This window comes from Otolemur garnettii, unplaced genomic scaffold (assembly GCF_000181295.1).
Source record: "Otolemur garnettii isolate 467f Iridium unplaced genomic scaffold, OtoGar3 scaffold00219, whole genome shotgun sequence".
Classification (NCBI taxonomy): domain Eukaryota; kingdom Metazoa; phylum Chordata; class Mammalia; order Primates; family Galagidae; genus Otolemur; species Otolemur garnettii.
Genome location: NW_003852614.1, coordinates 394855 through 398419, shown reverse-complemented (window position 1 = coordinate 398419; position 3565 = coordinate 394855). Strand labels below are relative to the sequence as shown.

Below are 3565 nucleotides of genomic sequence, written 5' to 3'. Positions count from 1 at the left end.
TGCCTCTGCCTCCCAAGTGGCTGGGACTACAGGTGCCTGCCACAACACCTGGCCATTTTTTGGTTGCAGCCATCATTGTTGTTTGGCGGGCCCATGCTGGGGATTCGAACCCGCCACCTTAGGTGTATGTGGCTGGCGCCTTAGCCGCTTGAGCCACAGGCGCCGAGCCTAGTGGAGTATACTTAAAGGAAGTAGTCAGAATTATTAGCTAGATGAAAATGTAGCTATCCCTGTGATGAGTAGGGAGTGTAGGAGATAGGGCAGATAGTTCAAGGATTTTCTTTTTTTTTTTTTTTTTTAAGACAGCCTCAAGCTGTCCCCCTGGGTAGAGTGCCATTGCATCACAGCTCACAACAACCTCCTACTCAAGCGAGTCTCCTGCCTTGGCCTCCCAAGTAGCTGGGACCACAGGTGCCCACCACAACACCTGGCTATTTTTGGTTGCAGCCATCATTGTTGTTTGGTGGGTCTGGGCTGGATTCGAACCCACCACCTTAGGTGTATGTGGCTGGCACCTTAGCCACTTGAGCCACAGGCATCAAGCCAATTCAAGGATTTTCTGAAGCACCTGATAGGGACATCAATATGGAGGTTTTTTTTTTTTTAATAACAAAGGTTTTGGATTAGTCAGATGTTGTGGGAACGTCACAAACCATAAGTTTTGCAAACAAAAATTGCAATCACACATTATATATGCTAAGTGTAGAAAAATTATAAATCATCTGTTGATCTCTTCAGCCATGTTTAAACAAATTAATATTAAAGGCAACAATTTTATTACTGTGAATGTGTACACACAAATGAAGAAAAGAGTGAAGGCCAAGCATGGTGGCTAACACCTGTAATCCCAACATTTTGGGAGGCCAAGGCGGGAGGATTGCTTGAGCCCAGGAGTTTGGACCAGCCTGGGAGATATAGAAAGATCCTGCCTCTACAAAAAAAATTAGCCAGGTATGGCAGCAGGTCCATAGTCCCAACTACTCAGGATGCTGAGGTAGGAGAATCACTTGAACCTAGGAGATTGAGGTTGTGGCTATAATCATACCACTGCACACTAGTCCAAGTGAAAGAGTGAGGCTCTGTGTCAAAAAATAAAGGAAAGAAAAGAGTTAAAATTAGTTTATTTATTCATGTTATATACCTGCTATATGTTTGGCAGTAATAATTGGAGGTAATTTTAGTGTCTCTCAAATTCCTGGCCTTAGACTTCCTACCTTGGCCTTCTAAAGTGCTGGGATTATAGGCATGAGCCACTGCACCCAGTCTCAAGTCTAGCAAATGCATCTAACCCAAAAGTTAGACTGGTGCATGGCATAATATTAGGTTCTTAAGTACTGTATTTTGTCTTGTATAATGCCCACTTTATCTAAATTTTTGAGAGAAAAATAAGCATGTGTATTATACATGAGGAGTATATATAATATGCATTCTTTCAGGAGCAGGGGAGCTCAGTGGGAGCACAGAGTTCAGTCTGGGAGGATCTGAGATTCAGTGTGAGTTGGCTGGAGTGGACTCCACCAAGTGCTGCCATCTGGGGATGGGAGTGTAGTAGCAGGATGTGAGAGCTGAGACCCAAGGCCTGGCTGCGTGGAGGGGAATGGAAACCCTGCACAGGCCCCAGGATCCTACCTGGCTGCCAGCATGCCAAGTGACCTCAGAATCTCCTGTCAGGAGGATAGGGATCCAAGGAAAGTCGGAAGGGACACCCTTCCCAGAGCAAGTGGCTGTAGGAAGGTGGGGCAAATCTGTATGTTTATCAGGGGAACGTTAACCCTCCCCATAAGTGTCTGGCGTTTTCCTGAAGATTTAGGCTAAAAATATGAGTGTGTGTTACACAGGAGCATATTATACATGGCAAAATACGGATAAATGTGTTAAAAGGATAGCAAAGTGTTGGCAGCTCTTCACTCTATTTTTTAATGGTTCTATGTCTTACTCTTCCTCTTTAGGGCCAAAACACTCATTGACCCAGATATCTCAATCCATGCTGGATCTCTGTGATGAAAAACTTAAAGAGGTAAGACACTTAGAATGAAAGAAAGGCAGTGGAATTTGAAAATGAGGAGTAGCAGGGTTTAGAAAGTAGAGCATTTAATAGAAGGAAAAGTATATGTGTAAGAGTATCAGATCTTTAGTGTGTAAAGACTAGAAGGAACATTAAAACTCTCATAGGCCAATCCCTTTGAACTAAGAAACTAAATCCATTGAAGAAAACAGTTGCTCTGCGTATCATGACTATTAAATAGTAAAGTTAGGATTAAGATCCAGAATCTGCATAAGTCTTTAGAAAGGGCAAAGGAAAGTGACTCCTCAGGAAGTCATCTGTAGCTAAGAGACCAGTCACTGGTTTGGTAGGGAGGAATTTTATTTTTTTTTTAAGTTTTTTGTTTTTTTTTTCTTTGAGACAAGAGTCTCACTTTGTCACCCTCAGTAGAGTGTCACGGTGTCATAGCTCATAGTAATCTCAAAGTAGTGGACTCAAGCAGTCCTCTTGCTTCAGCCTCCAAAGTATCTGGAAGGGACTACAGGCACCTGCCACAATGTCCAGCTATTTTTTAGAGATAGGATTTCACTCTTGCTCAGGCTGGTCTCAAACTCCTAAGCTCAAGCAGTCCACCTACCTTAGCATCCCAGGGTGCTAGGAATATAGGTGTGAGCCACCGTGACTAGCCCAGAATTTTAATTTCTAAATGATTATCTGTAGTCCATCTTCTTACCAAAAAAACTTGTAGCATCCTATAATCTTACAAAAGTACAATTATATTGGTGATGTTAATATTGAAGTAGACAGTTCTTTTTTTGTTGTTGTTGCCCTGGGTAGAGTGCTGTGGCATCACACCTCACAGCAACCTCCAACTCTTGGGCTTAAGAGATTCTCTTGCCTCAGCCTCCCAAGTAGCTGGGACTATAGGCACCTGCCACAATGCCCAGCTATCTTTGGTTGCAGTTGTCACTGTTGTTTGTCAGACTCGAACAGGATTCAAACCCGCCAGCTCTGGTGTATGTGCCTGGCGCCCTAGCCGCTTGAGCTACAGGTGCCGAGCCTAAAGTAGACATCTTACAAAAGAGATAACTAAATGGCCAATAAGCATGAAAAGATTCCCAACTTGAATGAACATTAGGGAGATGCATATTTAAATCACTATTAGAGGCCCGGTGCCTGTAGCACAGAGGTTTGAACCCAGCCTAGGCCAGCTAAACAACAATGACAACTGCAATAAAAAATAGCTGGGCATTGTGGCTATAATCTCAGCTACTTGAGCGGCTGAGGAAAGAGAATTGCTTAAGCCCGAGAGTGTGAGGTTGCTGTGAGCTGTGACGCCATGGCCCTCTACCAAGGTGACATAGTGAGATTCTATCTCAACAACAAAATAAATAAATAAATAAATAAAGCACTATTAGCTACCACTACGTACCCGACAGAAAGGCTAATATTAAAAAGACTGATAGTACATGGGCAGCACCTGTGGCTCAGTGGGTAGGGTGTTGGCCCCATATACTGAGGGTGGCCGGTTCAAACCCAGCCCTGACCAAACTGCAACAAAAAAATAGCTGGGTGTTGTGG

General features: G+C 43.6%; 1 protein-coding gene across 1 annotated transcript in view; it reads left to right on the top strand.

The window, feature by feature from the left end:
- Positions 1-3565, top strand: part of TAF1 (TATA-box binding protein associated factor 1) — a 119365-nt gene that overhangs the window by 67651 nt on the left and 48149 nt on the right. The window contains exon 28 of the mRNA XM_023508051.1: positions 1950-2017. Within this exon, the coding sequence (XP_023363819.1) occupies positions 1950-2017 (68 nt within the window). The remainder of the gene's footprint in view (positions 1-1949; positions 2018-3565) is intronic.